The following is a 21,426-nucleotide window of genomic DNA, read 5'->3' on the forward strand; positions in this document are numbered from 1 at the left end:
ATTCCAAATCTGTAATCAGTTTTTACATAAGTGCAATAGTTTGGGAGTTGTGTTTCAAGTAATGGTGAAACTTGATAAGTTTTCCGGGAACTTTCGCGCATACTAAATGTTCATGCAGAGAGTTGTTCAATGGCTCCTTTTGCTCCCTATTAGCCATAGAGTGCCGATATCTAGCTAGAAATTGTGCTCCAACTTTGAAACTATGAAAAAAACATCTGTGTAGCAAACTACCCTTTTTTTTCCACTCGACCACCATTAAATTTATTAATAGATATTTACAGCTGATAGGTTGTGCTGATTCAAGTAGATATCGGCACCCTACGCACTCTCCTCAATGTGTGTGCCAAATTTCGTCGTCGTATGACCATTCTAAGTGCCCGAAACACTTCCCGCAAAAAATGCAAATTGGCCAAAATTGCGAAATGAGAAAAACGCGTTTGAAAGTTTGAAAGTCTGTATTTACAAAAATGAAAAACGCAGTAGCACGAAACTTGTGCTGAACACATACACACATGTCCAGAGGGAATATCAGTTGTCTAAAACTCTCCAGCACCGTAGGTTTTCCCTTCCCGGCTGGTGCGGCAGGACTCCTCCACCCGGGCCCTCTTGGCTGCACTGCGACGGTGTGCCCTCGCCTCAGCGGTTTGACGCACATTCATCTTGTGCATGCGCATGCTGTCTCGGCGGTCGCTGAGGGTAACCAGGGCCTCCGAAGGAAGCACCCCAAGCTCTTCCAGCACCTTTTCAAAGCTCGCGTGGCCCCGGTTGAACCACAGGACTGCAATGGCTGTGGCTGTTTCCACAGCAGTCCGGGAAGCAAACCGGGTCTTTGGACACAGCAGCCATATTTTGCTGTTCAGGGACTCGGCCGCGTTCTGTGTCTTGCCGTGGAGGCACCGGGCAAGCAGCTTCGCATCTGTGAGACGCTTGTAGATTGGGAGGACTGCCAAACCCTGGGCCTTGGTCAGGAGGGGGGTGTGGCACGGTGCAGGCTGGCCCTGCGCCTCAGCACGTCGGTGCTTGCACCACGAGTCTGGGCCTGCAGGACAGAACTTGTGACTTCCAGCACCGTCTGTTGAGCACGAGTGCAAACATGAGGCCCATATGGCAGTGTACATCTTGTGGACATTTCCCCGATTGTTCACAATGGCCACCTGAAAGTAAGTTTGAAGCTTCTGGATGGTGGTCTCCTTCAGCTTCTCCCCTCGTGGAAGTGGCGTTGGCAGCTTCCGCAGGCCGGTGCCCAGACGTTTCGCCACGTGGTTGGTGCACTCCTCTTTTTCAATTGGAGTGTCAGGGTACACGTTGGCATCACAGACCCCGTTGTAGGCCTTGCTGTCTCCATCGCTTAGGAAGATGGTGAACCGCAGGGGTGTCTCATAGTCCACAGTCCTCTGCCAAATGCGCACTGCAGCTTCGGCCTCCATGGCATGCGAAGAACAGTCGCAATTCTTCTCACAAACGGGATGATGAAACGCCTGCCATGTTTCTTCATCGCCTCCCATGTCGTTATGCAAACTGCACGCCAGGCAGAAGTTGGAAAGCACTTCATAGTCCAGGCACAAACCAGTGTCCAAGGACACTACAGTTCCCACACCATTGTGGCTTTTGTGGCCTCTTTTTTGCCATGTGCCGTCAAACATGACTGGCACGTCACTGTTACCAGCCACCTCTTTGGTGACGCTGCGTGCCCTTTGCATGTTTTCACAGACAGCCTTCACTGCCGCACTGTGAATCTTTTTGCCGATAGCATGGAAGGTCTTATGGTGCATAGGGTTTGGCAATCCAACTACTGCACAAAATCGTGAAAGTTGCTCATGCCCGATACCGACGGCACGCGCTGCAAGCACCACTTTCAGGTTCACGGCAAAGGCGTCACGCGAACTCCCGCTGTCGTAGCTTCTGCTTGCACCGCGGCCGCCATCTGACGCGACCCGCTTCGACGAGTACGCGGACGAAAGGATGCTCTCCGAGCACTCCGCATTCTCGCAGTGTAGCTCCAGAAACGCCGAAAGGCCTTTCCGCTTTTTATTCGGTGCCCGAACTGCGAGTTTACTCTCGTGACAAACGGGGCATGCCGCGCCTGCGACGACGGCCGTCAATGCACCCAACTCGCACAGCACTACGCTTTCGGCACGATCGGCATTCGGCCTGACGTCGTTTTCGAATAACGCGATCTTTTTCTGCGATGCACTCACAAAATTCACTGCAGCGTTGATCTCGTCGTCGCAGTTGCCATGGTCGACGTTGCCGTGGTCGATGTTAGGCCTACCGGCCGCTGGCCCGTCGCGGACATTTTCGTTGGCGGTGGCTTTCTTGTACGTCCTCCGCCGCTTCCCTCTGAACTTGTTCTTACTTCTGTATTTCCGATGGTCGGCAACGGCCTTTTTCGGGCTTGCCATCGCACGAAAACAGCGAAAAATAACTCCGGAAAACAGTGAAGCGAACTACGGCAAGAAAACACGGGTGCTGTCAGCCAATGGCGGCCCTGCGTTAGTGGCGCGCGGTTTGAAACGGCGGGAAAAGACTGTTTTTGTTGCTTTTTTTTTAGATTTTTCGTGAACGTACGAGACTTCAAGAACCGGGATCGTGGAGAGTAAGGACAACTCTACACGAGCCAGCGGCCGCAATATGGCGGACAGCTCTCTTCGCGGCCCCGCGAGCACGCGAACAGCAGCCCGTTTTGTGTAAATTTCGTGGTGCCGCGCGTCACTGCCGCTCACTCAGACGCGTTTTTCACTGACTTCTGATGCTTATTTCGCTGTGATATTTTCAGATGTCAAAATATAATGTATAAAGATGATAAAGCAACAAAAAACAGAAAAGGTGAAATTTGGAAAAAAAACGCGACTTTTCGACCCGCGTCTCCCCTTAACAGGCACCTTGTGCACTTTAGACGCAATTTTAAAGCATTTCCAGTTGTCTCGAGATGTTTTTTTTTTTTTTTTCAGAACAGTAGAAGTACTAATCTTATCAAAAAAGACAAAAATAAAAAATTGGCAATTTTGAAAAAAAAAAAAAAGTTTTTCGACCCGCATCTCCCCTTAATGTCGCAAAACCACAATATGATTATGAGAGACGCCATAGTGCAGGGCTCGGGAAATTTCGACCACCTGGGGTTCCAACGTGCACCAAAATTTGAGCACATGGGCCTACAGTATTTTTGCCTCCATCAAAAAGGCAGCCACCGCAGCCAGGATTCGATCCCGCAACCTGCGGGTCAGCAGCCGAGTACCTGAGCCATACCACGGCGGGGCAATAGCTGCGTGAGCAGTGAGGTAGAGACCATGATCATGATGAGAGAGGATGATGCCGCAACAATTTCAAGCAAAATAACTCGCGAGACTCTGAGGCTGAAAATCGCCATGGCACGAAATCACAACAAACGAGCATGCCGCTGTCCACTCACCATGATTTCCACGGCGAATGGCCATGGAACAATCGATATTTTTAAATGCTCTGAGTATTTTGCAACTACGCAGGTAGTGGGCACACACCATTAATATTCTAAGAGTGAAAAAATGGCGCATAACAGAGACAGTTATGAAGCAAGCATCTTGCATTGCACACACCTGACGCACACATTTTCCGTAAGTACTGACGACGGGCAGCAAGGCGCTCACTAAAGTGAAAAATGTGGCCGCTTTCCTGCAGGTTTTCCCATTTATTCATAGGGGCATTGCAGAAGAATGTCTCCCCACAATACTTCAAATTCTGCTCGAACAACCATAGCGCCAGCCAGGAACACTTTTGCCACCATAGCTGTCCAAGCAAAGAGAAGCTGCCGTCTGCTATACGATTCTCAATGTTGCGCGCCCGCCACACCACAAGTGGCTCTGCACGCGTCCTTCAAAGTGCTCCCTAAAGGTCCCAATCGGTGTGTATAGCGGGTGCTAGTGGCTGCACCCTTCAACCGTAGCAGCCCCCCCCCCCCCCCCCCCTCAAACGGAAGCAATGAATGCGATGCCGTGATGTTCAATTTTTTTTTTAACCATTGCCTACTGACCCTGGAAAGTGAGGGGCGGACGTATTACATGGCATAGCTGCTTCACAGTGGGCCTTCTGACAGAGCCGCCAGCAATGGCCCCACTGCTAAAAGCTGCGCATATCAAAACCGAATTGCGGCTGTTCCGACAAGGCTACATGCTCTTATTATTGATATGACATTTGAAAAAAAAAAGCATGTGAAAATTTTGAATTAGGGCACTAGCAGTCTTGAGTTTGAAAGTCCCTAGGTCTTTTAGCACAACAGCAATTACAAATGCGGATGTGCTGGTGGTAGGAATTAAGATAAAGCTCTTCTGAATGAGGATTTATGAATAAATTATATTAACAGAAAAGTGTCACCATGTTTGCAACGTTCATGTGTTCTGTGGTCGCAAAGCACGAAAAATTAGATTGCGATTTGCAAAAGTAGACATGACAGACATTCTGACAGCACGCGAGTATCATTAGTGAAAATTGCTTCAATTACGTGCCATGCAACTCTTCAAATGAGCTATCAGCAGCGCTCTTGGAATGAACGATGTCCGCCGATGAATTTCCACCACAGTTTCACGCTACCAATTGGACTAGACGTCACAAGCCCTTGTGAAGACAGCGTTTTGCCATTAAGCAGACTTGCACAACAGAAGTTGTGTCGACACCAAGCATAGCATCGTGGATTAGGACGAATGCGCAGCCGCTGTTTGTTCAGCAGAATAATTCTAAGTACGTGGTTGTGACATTGGTGACCCCAAGTACAAGATGCACATGTTTTGACACGCCGGCATGGCTATTGCCAGTGATATATGCTCCCAAATGTGACTGACGCAGTTTGGCGCAATTTCTGTAGGTATTATCAGAATGGCACAGCAAATCTGCTACGATGCACTTCAGCACAGAAGTGGGATCACTGAGCAAGCTTTTGTTGCCATCGAATTTCTCGCTTCAAGGCTCCATTTGACTCTAAATTTCATTGCATTAGAGCCTCCCCTAATTTCTTTGAAAGTAACATCACTTTGAACATGTGATCAATCTTCATGGGGACATTTATTCCCATTTTGCTGTTCCGACACATGCCGTACCATTGCAGCACCAGGGCTGCTCCGATTCTCCCAAGTAGAGTGCCTCAATGCTCGCTCCTCCGCTCAGAGTGAAGACATCTGCATCGTCTGCTACGGCAGCCCCCCTTATTGCTCCGGCTGTATACTGGTTTTGCTGTGGTGGAAAGTGGCTTACTAGCTTAACATCCAAGCATACTTGGCAGAGAAAAGTGGCACGTGAGCCCTACAGCTGGGCGAAGATGCTGCAGGCACTACAATGACGAAGAAAACAGTACAAAAGATGGCAGCACCCTAAACATGGGTGCGCGCATTGAGGCACCCTACCCCCAAGCAGACGAGGGCGCCACTAGCGGTTGCTCCTGTCCCTATATTAAACTTTTGCCGCTTAATGACCAGTAAAAGTATTGAAGGATTCTCACCATACCACAGAGCGCAAAGATAGTGTGCTGCACAAAATACTGCTGGTCTTGCATGAGATGTGACTGAACTGGTACAATAAATGTTGCCAGTTTCCATTCCGGGAAGCTTTCGATTTACCGTAAAAACTGTAATATAAGTCTTAAAAAAAAAAATGCGATGAAAAGTCGACCCTCGTCATATATTATTCATTGGCAGAATGAAATGTGCAAGTCTCGCAAAAAAAGGCAGATGAAGTAAAAAGCCTCCATTGCCATCGAGAGCATCAGCAGTGGCACTGTTGAGCAAGGCTACACAAGGCCTACAGTGTACTAGCTATGCCATTTCCTTTCGGTTATCTTTGTCAGTCTGCTATTTTCTTTCTTCTATTTCCTTATGAAATAAGTGGTAGTCGACGGCAGTTTACGATTGGCTTTAAGAAAAAGAACTTATCGAGTATTCCCAAGCGCACAACAGCCTGGCGGCACAACAAGAATTCAGTGCATTGGATAAAGGCGTCCAATACTTGAGGAGCCACAAGCAGCGCATCACATCTTGCAGCAACAAAAAAAACAACCATAATATATCATCGTGGATGGACTGCAGTGCACAATGAATCAGAAACGCTACTCGCCGAATTCTTCCGGGAGCTGCGTGCAAGGTCGCTACCCGTGAAAGTTGAGTGCATCCACGTGAAAGCTATCGAGATAGCGCACAACTCTGGGCTCACGAGGGCACAATTGAGGGGCTCGCCATCGTGGGTGCGCCGATTTATGAAGCAGAAGGGCTTTTTGCTAAGGCATGTGCCAAGAACTGCCCGCGCCCAAAGAGTTCAATAACAAGCTGGTTGAGCATCAGCGCTTCGTCATAAGGCTTCGTCAACTGCATTGCTACATGATGAGACACATGGGGTACGCTGACAAAACTACGATCTGGTTTGATATGCCCTCGAATTAGACTGTGACCGCTAAAGGATCCAAGCAAGTGAAGCTCTTGACAACAGGCAAGAAGCATTCACGAATTAAAGCAATGCTCGCGTGCACAACCGATGGAAAGAGGTTGCCCCCTTATATCATTTTCAAAGGAAAAGGCTACCAAAAGAAGACTTTCCCCAGGATGTTATCGTGAGACAGAACGAAAAGGGTTCATGAATCCCACATGCTTGAGTGGATCCAGATCACGTGGAACCGGCGACCCGGTGCACTTTTTCAGCAACTGAGCATGTTGGTGCTGGACTCACTTAGAGGCCACCTCATGACCAATGTAAAGGGGGCTCTGTCTAACGGCAAGACGGACCTTGTCGTGATCCTTGGGGGACTAACATCAACCCTTCAGCCACTGGATGTAGGGCTCAATAAACCCTTCATAGATCGCATGCGCGTGCTCCACAATGAGTAGATGCTGAGCGACGATCCACGATGCTAAGACGCTGGCCACCTACGACGTCCACTGCTCGCAAACCATTTGTGGCTGAGTGTCGGCAGTATGGAAATCTCTCTCGTAAGAGATGGTGTGCAAGTCTTTCGGCAAATGCTGCATTAGCAAAGCATTGAATGGAATGGAGGATGATGCACTCTGGGACGTAACTAGTGAGAAACAGACGTCATCCGACTCAAGTTCACACCCGTCTGAGTGACAGCACTTTGTGGCCTTCTGGCGTTTAACTACATAAGATTAGTGTCGCAATAAAAAGACACATCACCACAATGCAGCTGGTTGTGCCTTGTATTTATCAAGGTAAGGGTGCACCACGGTACATCGTGATTTTTAAATTTTTATTTTTTGAAGATTCATTGTTGAGAGGGGGGAGGTTGACCTATATTCCGGTTGTTACGGTACTTACAAACACTGGTTACACGTGAGAACCCCACTTGAGGTCAAAACTGCCATGTCAGCATTCATATAGGACATGACAAAGGATAGGGGAGGGGGTTCTGATGTCGTAACAGGGGCCGCATTACACAGCCCCACAAGTAGCAGGTTGCCAACCCCGGCTGTAACCAATAACTTTTGCGAAGGCACTACGCTGTTTGCCAGGCCATTCGACGTGCCTGGTTCCACGACCAACATCAAAAGTATTACTTTTCATTTCTTGACATGACCACAACAAAAGACTAATGTCACCTTTCATTTCAAGCATGCGATGCATTCTTCTGTTTTAATGAAACATGACTGACTGCAGAACAATTAAATATTTAATTGTGCCTTAATTATGACTAGTTATTAAAATTGAAACAAAATGACACATTCGTTCATATTTTTTCTTGGATGGTAATATGGAGTGCCTTGAAATTATGCTTTGCGAATTTAACACATTCGTAGACAGTGCATCATAATTTGTGCCAGAAAAGCTCACGTTTTAAGGGGGAACGACGGTCTTAAAATAGCAAAAAATGATAAAAAATGCTGACTTTCAAAAACTGCAATTTGAGGTATTCATAGTCAAAAGTATATTTTGGAAAATTTGCATATAACAGGAAAATACTATTTATTTTTGTTAAAAGCTTAATATATAAAACTACAAATGTTTTTAACTGGAAACATAATTTTCTTGGCATTGTTATTTTTGTGAAATGAATTTGACTTATGGAAGTTCTGAGCAAGCTTTTTTGAAAATATCTAAACAAACTTTGTACAATTCTTTTCCACAGCACTTGAACTACAGGCTAAAGCTTTCCTTTTTTTTCTTAACCTTGATAGAATTACAATTATATTATAAATACCAGCTAAAAACTGGAAGCTCATTTCTACCTTTTAGGTTTGAAAATTATTTCTGATCAAAGAAATAGCTGTTTTGAAATCTAGTTTCTTTTATCCTGTGTGATGAATCTTTTAGAAGAAACATGCAATTTTGAAAATAACTTTTTGAATTGCAAGTTACCATTGCAAGTTACCATAACAACCCATAAGAAATTGCCTAATTATAATGTGAAAATTTGCGATTACTTTTTAAAATGAGATATTTGAAATCTGTTTGCAGGTTTGAAATCTCCTTTCAATGGTACGCATGCATGGTAACTCTCATGACAGTCGGATAATAAATAAAACAAATTTTTAAAACCCACCTCCCTCCTTGCCAAACTAAAATACAAACCAAAATACCATCTGAAGCACCTCCACAATCCACATTTAGAAGCACAGCTCCTATAAAATAACTACAATATACCACAAAAGAACTCCTTACCTTGAGTCGAATCTGCTCAGGCATCCGCTCAGCTTGGTAGGTCAAGACGACAGGGTCACAGTAGCGCCGGTTTTCACTGCGAGCACTTTTGCGGAACTCGTATTCCTAAGGAGACCAAGAATAATTAAGAATATTGCATGGAACTATATCCCACATGCACCATGTCTAAAAGGTACATGCCTGGCTAAGCTTCTTGTCAATCTCAGGAATGGCTTTCTCGATGGCAGTCTTTTGGATGAAACAACAGGCCAGTTCCACATTCTCTTGGGCGACTACTGTGGTTGCCTGCTCCAAAAGCTCCTTTTGTGGTAGGCTTGCTCCTTGCAGCTGCATAACAGATTCCTTCATGTCAGGAATCGGCAACCTTTTGCAGTGGAGGGTTGAGTTGCATGGAGCTATCATACTCTACTTGAAAGCATAGTTTTTATCAAGCTGAGCCAAATAAATGCTTTTCCTTGTTCTTTTCCTGACCATTATAAGTATACTTCATTCAAGCAACATATTTGGGCGCACTTGGCATGTTTTGGTATTTGGTTTTTGGGAACACTTTTGACGAGGCGAACTCCTGATAAGACGAACAAATTATCCTGGTCCCTTCGAGTTCGGCTTAAAGGGAGTCTACTGTATAAGAGAGATGCACCAGGGAGTAATTTTCGTCCCTTACATGAGGTGTCTCTTGAAAGCACTAGCGTCTCTTATACCCCTTTCTCTCTTAGATCACTGTCTCTTATAAAGGGAATCAACTGTAGCTGTGAAGTATGCAGTTCAGTATTGAAGTGAGGCACTCCCAAACAACATGAAAAAATGACCCTACATTCCCCAGAAATTCTTTAATGCAGCACTGCAGTAAGTTCCTACAAGACCACTAAAAAACAAGCACTGTACAGTGTAGACAACTTATAACGTAACCGCTTATAGTGCAAAAACGGTTAAAATGCGGTCTTTTGCGACTCCCGTTTACCCTCCCATAGAGGCCCATGTATACGCATACCGCTTATTGTGCTGTCCTTCAAGCTGAAAGACCGATCATAATGCAGCAGCGGGAAACGACAAATGTGGTAGCGAGGGTGCATTTGAAAAGAGGCATGCTGGGTGCGCCACTGCTGAGCGAGCAACAAGGTCGTTACACAGGAGGAAGAGATGTGGTGCGAAAGAACAAAGGGTGGAGGAAAGGGAAAAAACAGAAAAAAAAGAGCGGTTGCATCGGCAACGAATAAGCCTTTGCACTGGTGCCGATGCTGCTGTGTACTAGCGTTGCTAGCGTGGCTCCAGCCCCAAGTGGTTCAGCATGGCATGTGCAATACCGTCCTTATCAACTGCGCTAAACAGTTTCCTGTCTAGTAAAAGGTCCTTGTTATCGAGTTTGCTACAGATATCGCAATCGCTACCTCGTCAGTACATTTAATCCCTTTTATGGCTTTACGACGTGAGCTTTCACCTTTGCTGCCAGTGCGCTGCTTACATTCGGCTTGGCGGGTTTTTGTCGTTGATCTTCCGGAACTTCGTATCAAGCACGCTGTTCTTGGTTCACCGTTCAAGTGCGATCTTTTCAACGCTGTATTTTCATGATGATGATGATGATGATGTGTGGTGCTTTATGGCACAATGGCCAATTGATGGCCAAGAGTGCCATTTCAATGACTAGAAATGTGGACAATAATATGTTGTGTGGCTGTATAGGGGCCTTAAGATTCCTCACGATAACGCGGGTAAAAACATAAGTATTTAAATCATGACAGCGGCATATGTATAGTAAAAATGGGTGACAAAAGGTTTTGATAATAAAAACGTGTAAAAATATTTGGCACTAGCACAAGTGCCTCATCAGCGCCCTTGTGTCCAAGGGCCGCGAGGCAAGTTTTTTTCGGTGTAGCCACAGCAGCAGCCTCTCCTGAAAGGTCGCGCTACGCAAAGCCTGGGTATATGACATAGTAGAAATGGACATCTCTTAAAGAAGCTAGCAACGATTTATGAGTGAACAGTGAATCCCTACAAACGAACATTGCAGGGTGTAATGGTATATGTTGTCGGTAGGGTAATGGAAAGTGTTGTCTTCTTAGAGTGTCTAAAAAGTTCACACTGAATTAAAATGCGAAGAACTGTTAGTGCTTCGCCACATCTGTCACACAATGGTGGATCGCCACCAGACAAAAGAGTGTGTCGTGTATGTGTGTCCTATCCTGAGCCTCATTAGTGTTACCTCTGTTAGACGTGATTTTGATACTGGCGGCCAATGACCAAGGTGTCGCTTAATAATGTGTAGTTTGTTTTGTGTGTGTCTATCCCACTTGCTCTGCCAGTAGTTCCTGAGCTTTCGTTTGAGAGACGGCTTAAGATCAAGGGCCAGGATTGATATGGGTGTAGTGGCAGTGCTTTCGTGGACGGATGCAGCAAACTGATCCACCATCACGTTGCCTTGGATCTCACGGTGCCCTGGCACCCAGCACACTACAACATGTTGTTTGAGTGTGTAGAGTGTGCATAAAATAGAGTCTAAGTGAGATGAGGACAGGGTTTTTTTTTAAGAGTTTGCAGAGCTTTTACAAAACTGAGGGATTAAGTATAAATTACTGCTTTTTGTTGTTGTAATTGTTTGATGTGTTTAACGGCCACAAGTATCGCGTAAGCTTCTGCTGTGAAGATACTTGTGCCTGGATGTAGAGGGCCAGCATTCGAAAAAGATGGGCCAACAGCAGCATAGGACACAGAGGAGTTAGAGGCATCTATAAAGAACTCAGGACGTCTGTATTTGTGTTGAAGTTCCAGGAAGTATGTTCGGATATGGACAATGTGCACATGTTTTGTAACTTCTAGGAAAGACACATTGCAGTCTATAGTCTGCCACTGCCACGGTGGCGGGTATGCTACAGGAGCCATTAAACTGTGTTCAAGTGACACTCCAGTTTCCTCAGCTAGACCCTTCAGGCAAACTGAGAAGAGCTGCCTTATCGAAGGCCTGTTTTGAAACAGAATGGAGCTCAACAAATCATTAAATGTAGAGTATGAGGGGTGCTTCTTGTCTGTTTTCACCTTAAGGAAATATACAAAGGACATGAAAGTTCTCTGCAGATGAAGCGACCACTCATTTGACTCAACGTAAAGGCTTTTTACGGGGCTGGTGCGAAAAGCACCCGTAGAAAGGCGGATGCCCAATGAGTGAACGGGGTCCAGCATCTTCAAAGCACTTTGAGTCGCAGACTGATAAACAACGGCCCCATAATCTAAGCCTGTGCGAATAAGGCTTCTATGCAAATTCATGAGACATTGCCTGTCGCTACCCCACGTAGTATGTGACAACACTTTCAGAACACTCATGGCTTTTACAAATTTTGTTTTTTAATACTTGATTTGCGGTATGAAGGTTAGCTTGTAGTCCAAGATTAGGCCTAATAATTTATGCTCGGCAATAACAGACAGACATTGACCATTCAATTGAATGTCAGGTTCTGAGTGCATGCCTATTTCGGGAGAACAAGACACATGTGCTTTTTTTGTGGGTTCAGTCGGAATCCATTTTCTTCAGCCCATTTGGAGACCTCCTTTAAACCTAGCTGAACCTGCTGCTCACACATTGTCAGGTTGCATGACTTAAAGCCAAGCTGGACGTCATCAACATATGTACAGTAGAACATATTGTGGGGGATGGACAGGTGCAAGGAATTCATTTTGATAATAAAAAGTGTACAACTAAGTACACCACCTTGCGGTACTACCATTTCTTGAACAAATGTTTGGGAGAGAACACTTCCCACACGCACACGGAATGTCCGATTTGACCAGAAACTTTCAAATATTCTAAACATTCTTCCACGCATGCCAAGATGCCAAAACGCCATGTTGTGTCGTAAGCCTTCTCGATACCGAGAAACACAGAGAAGTATTGTTTGTGGACGAAAGCGTCTCGGATCTGTGCCTCGATACACACCACATGGTCTGTGGTGGATCTACCCTCTCGAAACCCACACTGGAATTGGTCGAGCAGTTTGTGTGTTTCAAGAAAATATAGAAGTCGGCGGTTTATCATTCATTTTTTCAAAAAGTTTACAAAGGCAGCTGGTTAGTGCAATGGGCCTATAACTTGAAACTGAGGAAGGGTCCTTGCCCTCTTTCAAAATAGGGATAACAATAGCCTCTTTCCAGAAAGTAGGGATGGTGCCAGAAAGCCAGATAGCAATGTAAAGGGAGAGTAAAGGTTTTCGCGTTTTGAGTGGCAGGTTTTCAACATTTTATACATGACAGGGCCGTGGCCAGGGGCAGAATTACTGCAGGAGTTTAGTGATGTTTGTAACTCTGCTAAGTTGAAAGAGCGATTGTATGCCTTGTATTTTGTACACTTGTATTCTAGTTTCTGCTTTTCTATTTTTGCCTTATATCTTTGAAAAGCTTCAGTATAGTGTGACGAGCTAGACACCTGCTCGTAGTGTGCTCCGAGGAAGTTCGCCTGATCTTCCAGGCTGTCACCCTGTGGGTTTACGAGTGGGAGTGAATGCACCTGTCTTCCTGCTACTCTACCAACCATGTTCCAGACTTTAGCCTCTTTGGTATATAAATTTATCTATGATAAAAACTTGTGCCAACTTTTTCTTCTGACCTGCCGACGCATTCTCCTGGCCTGAGACTCCATTTTCTTAAAGATGTCAAGATTTTCGGCTGTCGGTGAGTTCCGAAGCAACCTCCATACTTTGTTTTGCTGCTTGCGCGCATTTCGGCACTCTGAGTTCCACCATGGCACACGTCGTTTTCCAGGTGGTCCATTCGTTTGTGGGACGCATTTTGTTGCTGCATCAATCAGAAACGCTGTGAAGTAGTTGACAGCTGCATCAATACTTAAAGTGCACATGTCGCGCCAATTCAAATGAGTGATGGTATAACACCGTTACCAGTTGGCTTTGCTTAATAGCCAATTTCGAAACTGGGGGGCAGGAATTCAGTTGATGTAGGTGTGCTCAAAACTACGGAAAAATGGTCACTTCCGTAGGGATTAGTGATGACTTTCCAGTGGCCGTATCTTTATGTCTTGGCCAAACTTCCCATAACAACACACTGAAGGGCACGCTAGGCCTTATCCACATTGCTTACGCTTCAGTAGGGGTCGCGTGCTAACTAAGTTGTGGTGTGTTACGGAATCAATTAAGCTCTTTGCGGTGGTTGCACTTGACGGGAAGGAATCGTTAATGAAAACGAAAGTGGCACGTGTAGCACTCAAATAGTGGTTCGCAGTTCGATTGCAATGTCTGGAAATCGTGCTCGCACCCATGAAATCGAATGATTGGAGTCTTTCAGCGCGTGAAAATTAAGACGTGATTTGACATAGTTTTTGTGTAATGCACAAAATCGAGGAGGTCTTAGAAGTAGTCGGCCAATTTTAGGGACTGTGCTTTCTCTTGTTAGAACCCTTTTACTCTTTTTGCATTCATTTCGTTGGGAAAGCGTGGCTCAGTACATTAGATTTAGTTTTAAACATTCAGAAATTAAAACGGTTGTAAGCACTACGCATCGCATGTTTCGATGCTCGGACACACGAAGCTGGATGCTCAACATGCTTTGCGTAAATGCGGCCATTGGAAAAGGCCGTTTTGGTTCTAGTGCGGTACCACTTACCCCCAAATGCAGAGATGTTACTTGACTCGTCCTTGACTCAAGACAGTCTTGCCGGTCACTATAAATCGTTCTCAAACTTGCGGACGACTTGAAGGCGACTTGGCTCGGTCGAAGTCAGGACAAGTTTCAAGTCAGCTGCGGGGCTAGCTTGAAAGCGACTTCATGCGCTATTTCAACATGGCCACCTCTCGAATGGACGTCGCGCGGAGGGTGGCGGCTTTTGAGTTTGCTTGCCTCGCGATAAGCGTAGCATTTTCTGAGGTGCACTGCCTGCTGAAGATTTTTGGACCTGCTTTACGTGACCGAGGAAATCCGATGGAGTTGTACGACGTGGAACAATTCCACGCTCGATACAGATTCACGAAGAACGCCGTGCGGCAGCTGCTGGGTATGTTGCCACTCCGTGAAAATGGGGACAACCGAGGACAGCCTGTGCCTCCAATGTTACAGCTACTGATGGCTCTCGGGTTTTACGGCGCTGGCACATTCCAAACAGTCGCTGGGAATCTCATCCAAATTCCGTAGTCGACAGTTTGCCGTGCAGTAAGAAAAGTTACGCTACTCATCGCAAAGCACCTGTACGCAATGCTGGTGCACTTTCTGCAGCCGGCAGCACTTTCTATAGTTATGCAGGACTTTTATGAAGTGGCCGAGTTCCCTGGTGTTACAGGCTGTGTCGACTACATACACGTGCGTATTAATAGCTTCGGTGGTGACGACGCTGAAGTGTTCCGTAACCGCATTGGCCATTTCTGTTTTTCTTAAAACGATGACAATTTCCGGCTCTTTCGGTACGAAATTGACTCGGCGCTGTGTCTGTGTGCCTTGTCTATCCTTTCTTCCCGTCTAGGGTGCTGTTTCTTGCTCAGAAAGGCATCGCTGGTAGCACAACACTACGTAAAATTCCACACACATAAAAAAGAGGTGCCCCTATCACGGGTTTTTTTTATCCGCTTCACCATCATGCAGCGATACACTGCTGCACCCCGCGAGACAGAATTCTGCTGAGGGCAATGTCCTGACCCCCGCTTTTTCTCTTGTTTACCAAGCTCAACAAAAGGATACGAATCACATTTGTTCCCAGAACTTGTTTTTTTTTTTTTTTTTCATAATAACTGCGACCTAGCCCACTACAGGCATGCAGACAGGTGAACAGAAAGGCAAATACCGTGATAATCGCGTCACCTCGTGAGCCAGGTCAGCACAAATACATGCCGTGGCGTTCGATTGAAGAAAAAAAAAAACGACGAAAGAACCCAACGCGATGCTTGTTTCGCCTCCAAACAAGCAACCGTGGAGAAACGCGCCGCATTTGGGCAGCCACTAAAACCAGCGGGCAACGAAAGCTTTACAGAAGCTACACTGCGCATCGCTGTGGCAGCAGGCACCACGTGCCACTCGTTAGCCATAAAATGGCAGGAATATGCTGGTGGCCCTTCATTCTTATAGTTATTTTAAAATGTACGGTCTTTATTTGATGTAATGCATGCCTTACGCGAACAACTTCATTATTACCCTCGTTAGCAGGCAAGCAGCGTGTTTCTGCTTTGAAGCTCGTTCTTGACTTGACCAAGCAAGACAGCCTACGCATCTATAAAACGCGAAGGCTGACTTGGGCGTTTTGAAGTCCGCTGCTTGCTTCATGCCGACTTGCTCAAGTTAAGTTGAAGTCCCGAGCTAAGTAACATCTCTGCATTCGGGGGTTATAGTGCGGATATTCGCGACTCCCGCTACTTCCTATGTTATAAGCAGTCTATACTGTACTTACTTTCACAATGATCACACCTGCGAATGGCCACCAAAATTTGGCTTTCTCTTCTCGCGTGATAGTTGCACCATTAACTAGTATTCCTGGCGGCAGTTACGATATCACGGCACAATTCAGCATGTTATTACCTTGCTATGTGCCATTTTATCATATATGCGGTAATCAAGTTACTCAGTCACCTTAAATGGAAGATGCGCAAGTGATCAGGCACAGTAGTGACAGGCATTGTAGCTTGAAGCAGCCTACAAATACCTATGGCCAGACGAATCAGTGCAAGAACAAGTTCAGGCATACCAGCACCCCTTGCCTTGCTACCTTTGTGATGTCACATGAAGTGCCCGATGCCACGCAGCTTTGCTTTATTATTGCTCAATAGCTGATGAAAAAATTTGTAAAATGGTATTCTGTGCTCGAGTCAACGTTTTGACATGTGCATTTGTCTCCAAGGCCAGAACTGACTTCCTTAGCACTAGCATGTATATCTTTTATATCCTCTCTTCCATCCTGACAAAGGAGGGGGAGAGGGCCACTGTGGGTGTGGGGGTGAGGGAGATAGGAAGAGGGGGCGTAACCGCAGGTTGGCAAAAACTACGGAGTAATTCACTACTCACTCAAGAAGAATATCTAACTCTTAGGGCTCACTTGGACTCACATCCACGAAAACTTTCTTAAACCGAACTCACTCGGACTCGCACAAATATTGTTCAACTTGACTCACTCAGGCTTAGACTCACTGCTCGATCCGAATCTGTGTGGGTTCGACTAAGTCGACTCACGAGTCCGTTAGCCTAGAATTAGCTTCTTCGACCATGATGTCAATGCTCTTTAACACCAAAATCTCACGTAATCGGTGCTCTTCTTGGCGACTTTTGATATACCGTTGATCGCGGATATATCAAACTCGGATATATCGAAGTTTGGCTATATCAAACAGTTGAAAAATCACTCGGCCTCAGACTCCCCAAAATTTTCCCAAGCCGGATTCACTCAGACTCAAACTCGCCAAAACCTTACTCACCCGAACTCGCTCAGACTCGTGGCTTGATGTCAGTCTGAGAGAGTCCAAGTGAGTCGACCCATGAGTGAGCTCGCCGACCTATGGCAGTGGTGAATTGTGCGCATGAAAAGGGAAGAGGTGAATAAAAAGAAACAAAAAAGAATAGGGGGAACAGACACTTTGCCGTGTCATGATTGTCAGAATAAGCACCACTTAACAATGGCAGGTTTCAAATTCCTAGTAAGAGGGTTAAATTTTCAGTGGTCTTTTTTGTGTATTTACCATATCGATGGTTTTAACAGCCCTTTCAGAAATGCTTATACCTTCTGGCTGGAGTGTATTAAACTTTTGAATGAGGTATGACTGCACATATTTTATAAAACTAAATTCTATACGATGGACGTAATCACTTGCCGTTATTTTATCTTGAAGGTGTTTGCAAGTCTTGCATCTTGGACGAGAGCAAGGTGCTATTCGGGCAGTAGAATGAGAGTTTACTTTTTGCATGCACTAACACATCCTTAAAATTCCTACTGTGGCGATACACGACCTTTGGTACTTCGGGAAACTCTTTTTTAAGGTACTCGTTCCTAGCCAGTATTGGAAAATAGTTATGAAGAATACTACTGTATTAATTCATATCTAGGCAGATAATTTTTTTTAATTTTGAAACATTATGTACAGTGAAAGCTTATTATTTCGAAACTCGATAATTTGAATTTATGGATAATTCGAACTGTAAGTTGTGGTCCGGCCAAGCTCCATACAAGCCTATGAATAAAAAAGCCCGTTAATTTGATTAATTTGAACGCGTGTAGGTTCCACCGCAGATAATTCGAACTATGCGCCACCGCGCCGGTGGCTTGGCTAGTCACTCGATAGGGCCGCTGTCGAGTTACGAGGTGGCATTGACAGGGAGCATAGAGAAAAACGGAGAAACTGGCACGGAGGCCAGAGTGCAGAAAATAGCGCCACTTACTCTTCACTCCCCCCCCCCACAATCTCTCTCTCTTGGCGGCTGCCTGCTCTCCACCCTAGGTAACCTCCAAGATTTCTTTTTTTAAGTGCCAATCTCGGAGCATTTGGAAATCCTGCGTAGTTGTCGCTGTTATACGACAGATGGCATGACCAGCACACAGCAAATCGGGTGCGTCGTAGCTTTGCCCAGCCTTCTCTGCAGTCTCTGTCTGGGGCGTGCGTTGTACACCTCGGTTGTTAGTGCTGGGAGTAGCTTCCGACTGCCGCGATTCTTTGTGTAGGTGTTAGGCCTCGGCTACCAGTTGTTGCGGTAGCGCCGGTAATAGCTTCCCATCTGTCGCGATTCTGCTGCTCCGACTTGATGGCGTGTGCCCGCGGCAAATACCGTGCCAAAACACTTCCTTCCAGCAAACACGACAAGCTGGCCTTCCTTCCAGCAAACACGATAGATGTACTGCAGCCCATGAACAAAGGTATAATAAGAAATTTAAAATCATTTTATCGGCGTCATGTGTCGGAACGAGTTATTTTGTGCAATAACTACTAAGTGACGCTCCTAAGTGCACTACACATGCTTGTGCGTGCTTGAGGGCAAGTGACAGCGCTTACGATAGCAAATTGCTTTCGCCACTGTGGCTTCAGCACCGAAGCTCTGCAAGTTGACGAGCCACCAGTGCTCGAACACGGCCTCACCGCCCCATGGCGGACGTTTTGGAAGACGTCTTGCTTTGCGGACTACTAGGTCGATGTGGACTAAAGTGCTGTGGTGTGTGGTGCACTCACAGATGGCGACATATGTCAGGTGAGAAGTGCAGAACGTGTCGCTGCCAGTGACGATGATGAGGAGGAGGACAAAGCACCAGTGTGGCCCTCTGCTTCGGAAGTCATGGCCGGATTGAATGCCGCCTGTCTTTTCTTAAGTTTGGAAGAAGGCGGAGAAGAGGCCTTCTGCCAAATTCGCTCGTTAGAACAAAAAGTGCTGGCTGTCGCCTTCAAGGAAAGAAGGCAGACCGCGATCACAGACTTTTTCAAAAAAATAAATTGTTATGCCCTACTCGCAGTGTACTATTGTTAGTCTTCACTTTCGTTAGTTCGAACTTTCGTTAATTCGAACTAAGGATGCATCCCCTTGCTGTTCAAATTAACGAGCTTTTACTGTATTAATTCAAATCTAGGCCGATAGTTTTTTTTTTTTCAATATTTGAAAAACTATACCTCGGTACGAACTTCAATGCTCAGGAAACGGGCAAAATGGAATGAATTCTCAAGCAGCCCTGGCGGCGGTAATGGTGGCATGTATAAGGGGCATAACGAATTAAAACATTTTGAAGGGCACAGACGTGGTTCTCCGGTCGCTCTGGCGTTTTCGCTTGAATACTCCAGGACTAATTTCTTTTTTTTTTTTTTCGACAACTTCAGAGCACAGTTTAAAAGCGACAAAGTGAGTGCATTTCCAATGGGTTTGGCCGTTTTCGCTTCCTTTGATAAACGCGCCACACCAGCAGCATGAGTCAGGAAACCACGGCACTTTATTGAGAGACGGTTAAGGCAGGAAAGTTCGAAAGAACATCATGGACTGTTTTCCAGCAAGAACTATAGTTGCCAATAATGTTCTTGTTCATCTTCAATAACAGCTTTAACTTTTTTGTTTTGGTTCATATGAATTCGGGATAATATGAATATTTTGCGTGCTCCCTTTGAATTCGTATCATCGAGATTCCACTGTAAATGCAGGCGCTGGTTGGACAAAGCTACGAGGGCCCTTTTAGCTAGTGTAGTTTTTATATCTAGTTTGCCTGCTTTGTTTCAGACCTTGTTTAGAACTTCTTGGCCCGTTGAGAGCCAGTGCGCACGTGACAGTGCAACTAATAGCTAGTGTGATCTAAGAAACCACCACCGACTTATTGGCCTACTGCTCTAGTGGATCCGGCGAGTTATGTCTGCTGATAATGTCGTTCACACAAACTGCGAATGAGAGCAGCACATTTGCAGTGCGAGACTTTTTTCATGGTACACAGGAAACTTTGTTCTTCGCAAATAATGCAATGGGGTCTCCTGAAGATGCTCTCGAACTTTGCATGAACCGTTTCTGGCTTAAAGTCAATATATAGCGAAAAAATTGTCCGTAGTGCACAACATGGCTGTGCACTACGGACAATATTAGCTTAATATGCAACTGATTTCGCTTGCCTGCCTCTGATAATGCATTTTTTAACCCTCGGCTAAAAATAGCAGGGACACACCGCATAATGGGGAGAGACAGAAACACTCCAGGAAAATGAAAACTCCCTTAAAGAAGACGCAGCTTCAAAAACACAAAATGCCTCAGTCTTATACATGCAAGTTCAACTGTGTTAAACTAAAAGGTGGCACTGTATTTAGTAATAAATATATATTTTATTTCTGTATTACAAGATTTATTTACATTGCACCAGCTTACTATGCCTTATTCAATCAGGGCATTCAATATACTCACCCTCAGTGCTGTGTGAAAGGCAGCTTTCAGATTGTTGCTGATGGTCACCAACATAGGATCTCTGCAAGTAATCATAGCCATCCCAGCTGTCAGGCTCCGCACCATGTGGTGGGCAGCTGCACGCAACCGGGACTCTTCAGGATCCAAAGCAAAGTCCTGCAAACAGCCATGCTACAATATCAGAAATTCATGCCCGAATTTGAGTGCGAAAAATTTCAGTACTATAAATTCACAATGATTCAAGAGATTAAAATAAACAGATATCTGGAACAAAGCTACTATATGAATTATAATTCAGCAAATTCACAGTTACCACAGATGAAAAATTCATCGACACACCAGTAATGGCTCGCACATCACAAGCAGGTGGCTTCTGCAGCTAATTTATCAACTCATGACCAGCTCTGTGGCCGATAATCTGAAATTGATGTTAATATTCGCCTAATATTTATGTGTTGACGCTTCTGACAGCAATTTACTTGCAATATAATAACAATATTTCCTCGAGTTTCACGTTCAAAAACCACGATATGATTATAAGAGACTTCGTTCCGTAATGGAGAGCTTTGGAAGTTTTGATTACCTGGGGTTCTTTAACGTACACTTAAATTTGACACGGGCCTCTGGCATTTTTACCTTCATTGAAAATGTGAGCAATTTATTCCAGACTATTTTCAAAGGTTTCTAAAAACAACTTTCTAGTTTTCAATGCTTCAGGCTTAGCAGGTGCGGCTGAACGAACAGCTCATCTTACAAACAATGACAAAAAATTTTTAATTCACCAATGATTACAATACTGCCTAATGTGAACTCTGACCACAGCATCGTGCTGGGGCAATGCCAACTGTGTTCGAAGGTTCGTCTTTTCACAAGTTATCGGATACGCCATAGATCAATTTCTTTGTAGTGGGACAGCAAGCAGGGACAGCAAGTAACCATTACACATCTGTGAAGTACGTGCACATTGTTAGTACTGGATAC

The 21,426-nt window shown here is 45.3% G+C and overlaps 1 protein-coding gene across 2 annotated transcripts in view; it reads right to left on the reverse strand.

Annotated features, from left to right (window-relative positions):
* Not1 (CCR4-NOT transcription complex subunit 1) overlaps positions 1-21,426 on the reverse strand; it is a 206,566-nt gene that overhangs the window by 57,154 nt on the left and 127,986 nt on the right. For both annotated transcript variants that reach the window (XM_075877698.1, XM_075877697.1), the window contains 3 exons: positions 20,446-20,601; positions 8,806-8,952; positions 8,626-8,730 (listed from right to left, as the gene is read on the reverse strand). In XM_075877698.1, the coding sequence (XP_075733813.1) occupies positions 8,626-8,730; positions 8,806-8,952; positions 20,446-20,601 (408 nt within the window). The remainder of the gene's footprint in view (positions 1-8,625; positions 8,731-8,805; positions 8,953-20,445; positions 20,602-21,426) is intronic.

Source organism: Rhipicephalus microplus, chromosome X (genome assembly GCF_043290135.1).
Source record: "Rhipicephalus microplus isolate Deutch F79 chromosome X, USDA_Rmic, whole genome shotgun sequence".
In the NCBI taxonomy this organism is placed as follows: domain Eukaryota; kingdom Metazoa; phylum Arthropoda; class Arachnida; order Ixodida; family Ixodidae; genus Rhipicephalus; species Rhipicephalus microplus.